The 3,160-nt window shown below is 42.2% G+C and overlaps 1 protein-coding gene across 1 annotated transcript; it reads left to right on the top strand.

The window, feature by feature from the left end:
• The first annotated feature begins 1,497 nt into the window (after positions 1–1,497).
• Positions 1,498–2,799, top strand: LOC142204515 (uncharacterized protein F54H12.2-like). Its single transcript, XM_075275831.1, has one exon. The coding sequence runs from the start codon at positions 1,498–1,500 to the stop codon at positions 2,797–2,799; it is 1,302 nt and encodes a 433-aa protein (XP_075131932.1).
• Positions 2,800–3,160: the final 361 nt, after the last annotated feature.

Here is a 3,160-nt window from a genome sequence, read left to right on the forward strand (position 1 = left end):
CACGCCTGCTGTAATAGTGGAAAACTAAAAACACAATACATATTATTACAATGTTAACCACGCCTGCTGTAATAGTGGAAAAGTTCTCACTTTAGGTAATAAAGTCGCATGGGGCAGACCCGAGGCTGTGGGTGATGTGGGGAAAATGGGGTTTCTGGACCGAGGTAGTTCTGAAGTTGAGGGGTGAGTCAAATTCATTTTTAAACGATCCAGATTTCCCCTTCTGGTCGGATTACCCACCACACTGGAGGGGATATTTAATTCGGCCATCGAACTGAAAAATACATCCCAGCCGGGAGGCGTATTCTTTTTCACCAAGCTGTGACTCTGCGTGGCGTGTTTAATGAGATCCAACATATTAGATCCGGGGATCGGTTCCCCTCTGTAAATAAATTCACCTTTGTCATTCCAGGCTGTGACATCTGATTTCTGATCCATTTTGCTCAGTATAATTTCTGCGCTCCTTTTAAAGCGCGGGCTGACACTGTCCACAATTTCACGGATTGAAGCATTTTTATCAGGTAGTGTATTTGACAATTGCTGGTGGTCGGTGAGAGGCGGCGCAATAAGGTTCAAACTAGATAACTCGGTCGTCTCCTGTTTTACAAGATTCAAGTACCTCGCTAGCACCTCTGTGTATCTCTTAATCTTCACATCGTCAGGGAGATCTCTGCGCTGTAAAATGTTGTTAAGCTCTTCCTCAAGAGTATGCAGGGTATTTTGGCGCATAGTGGGTGCTGGTGTAATAGTCTGTTTTAGTTTGTTAAGTTCACTTTTAGGAACCAGGTACATTTTCTCTGCGTGTTCCATTACTTATTAGCAATAAGTCCAGCTATTAGCGGTATAGCAAAACTCAACAGAGGTCCTATAAATCCGCCGCACTGGTTCACTATGCGCTTCTTTTTCTTTGCAGCAATACATTTATCTCCCAGCTGTCTTATAGCCTTACGCCATTTTTTGAGTATATTCTTCTGTCTCTCTTTTAGAGGGATTCTACCTTTCAAAATATTTAAAGCAATTTCACCTATGGCCTGTATTAAATCTCTACTGGCATTGCGTAAAATTGATGTCCTGAGCGGCGGGGGTGCCTTCACCAGAGTTTTTAAGAGGTGCCAGTTACGGCGTATTCTCTCAGACATCTTGTCGATACTATGCGCAGGACATAGAATGTGACTAGACCTCTAAGTTTTTGTCTTATTAACCTTTGATTTTCTTTTGAACATAGGCAACTGGTAAATCTGGTGGAAACAAACCCGCTCTTAATCGCATATCCTCAGGAGTAGAACCTCTTAAGTCTACTAACAAATAACCGTAAGGGTTACGTGTCGCGTCTTCAAAAGCTTCTAAAAAGAAGCGTGTTTTCCCCGGGTACATCTGCCGTGCTAATGTCATAACTTGTAATTTATCACGAGGATTATTAAAGAGAACCATGTACTTTGTGTTCGAGGTCATAAGCCTGTAAGACGAACACGCGAGGACATCTTCTAATCATCCGCCATGGCATTCGTTCACGATGCATCTGAGGAGTGTACGAAATCTGAACTCGATATTTTCGATATACCACCTACTCAAACAAGTATTGAAAAATCTTTCTTTGTGGAAGCGCAGCCGATCGCTGCTCTGACGGACAACGCGCCTCTGGAGTTCTTCATCTCCGGCACATCGGATTTTTATTATGACCTTAACAACACTTTTTTATACATAAACTGTAGAATTGTGAAACAGGATAACACGGCCATCGCTGACGGCGCCCGTGTGGGCTTTATTAACTACCCTATAGCAACTCTTTTTAATCAGGTGGATGTTACCCTGGGTGATAGACTTATATCCCAATCTGATAATCTATATTCCTACCGCGCATATCTTGAATCCTTGCTGAGCTACAGCAATCAAGCCCTCGAATCGCAATTTACAGCAGGCCTGTTCTATAAAGATACCGCGGGGTACCATAACACCCGCACTCTTGATGGTGAAAATTTGGGGTTTATCAAAAGAGCTCGGGCAACCGCACGCTCTAGACCTGTAGAGCTTTTAGGACCCATTTTTGCTGATATTTTTAATCAGCCCAAGCTGTTACTTAATGGTCTGGATCTGAAGATAAAACTCTCGAGGAATAAAGACACTTTTTGTCTCATGTCGGCTGATGCTGAACCGTACAAGATACAGATTCTCCAGGCCGCACTCTATGTCAAACGTGTTCAGGTATCTCCTGCGGTCAGAATAGGCCACAGTCAAGCCCTTCTAACAACCCCCGCCAAGTACAGTATTGATAAGGCTTCTCTGAAAGTCTACAGTATACCTCAAGGCACCCGGGTTGCAAATCATGAGAACCTATTCCTAGGACAAATCCCCAAAACTGTAATATTGGGGTTTGTTGACAATGAAGCGTTTTCTGGATCCGTTGCGAAGAACCCTTTATGCTTTGAGCATTTCAATATATCACTAGCATCACTTTATTATGATGGACACCAAGTACCTTCGCGACCGTTTCAACCCGATTTCGCCTCTGAGCAGGCTGTAAGAGAGTATATGGCACTTGTGCACATCGCCGGCAAACAGAAATCGGACAGCGGATTATCCATAGATCGTGAAGAATTCTTACACGGTTATACATTATTTGCTTTTGATCTAACACCTGACCAAGAACCCGGTGGCCATTTTTCCCTAGTTAAAACGGGAAACCTGCGTGCTGAAATAAGATTCGCAGTTCCAACACCTCATACGCTAAACATGATTGTATACGCTGTGAACTCTGACATTCTTCAAATCTCCCATAAACGTGAAGTGATATTTTCATGATATTAGATTATTAAGAATAAAATAAATCTGAAAAAATCTGAAATCTGAATTTTGCAAGAAAAATAGAATCGGCTATCAGAAGAAAATTGTACAACAGCTCCCGATGATGAATACTTTACAGATTACAAATATTCTGAATTCAGATTATTACACACAGAAAATTTTTTCGGGCGTATATCCATGCGATTTCTTACCACAATACAGAATACAAGAACACCCCCGCTGCATTTGTTGTCAATACCGATGATTCTACTCGTCCGGGGACCCACTGGATCTTAATTGTACTATGTGACGGAAAAAAAGCGATATTCTTTGACAGTTATGGGATTGCTCCATCGAACGCTGTATTTCCTAAAGATTT

This window comes from Leptodactylus fuscus, chromosome 5, assembly GCF_031893055.1.
Source record: "Leptodactylus fuscus isolate aLepFus1 chromosome 5, aLepFus1.hap2, whole genome shotgun sequence".
Classification (NCBI taxonomy): Eukaryota; Metazoa; Chordata; class Amphibia; order Anura; family Leptodactylidae; genus Leptodactylus; species Leptodactylus fuscus.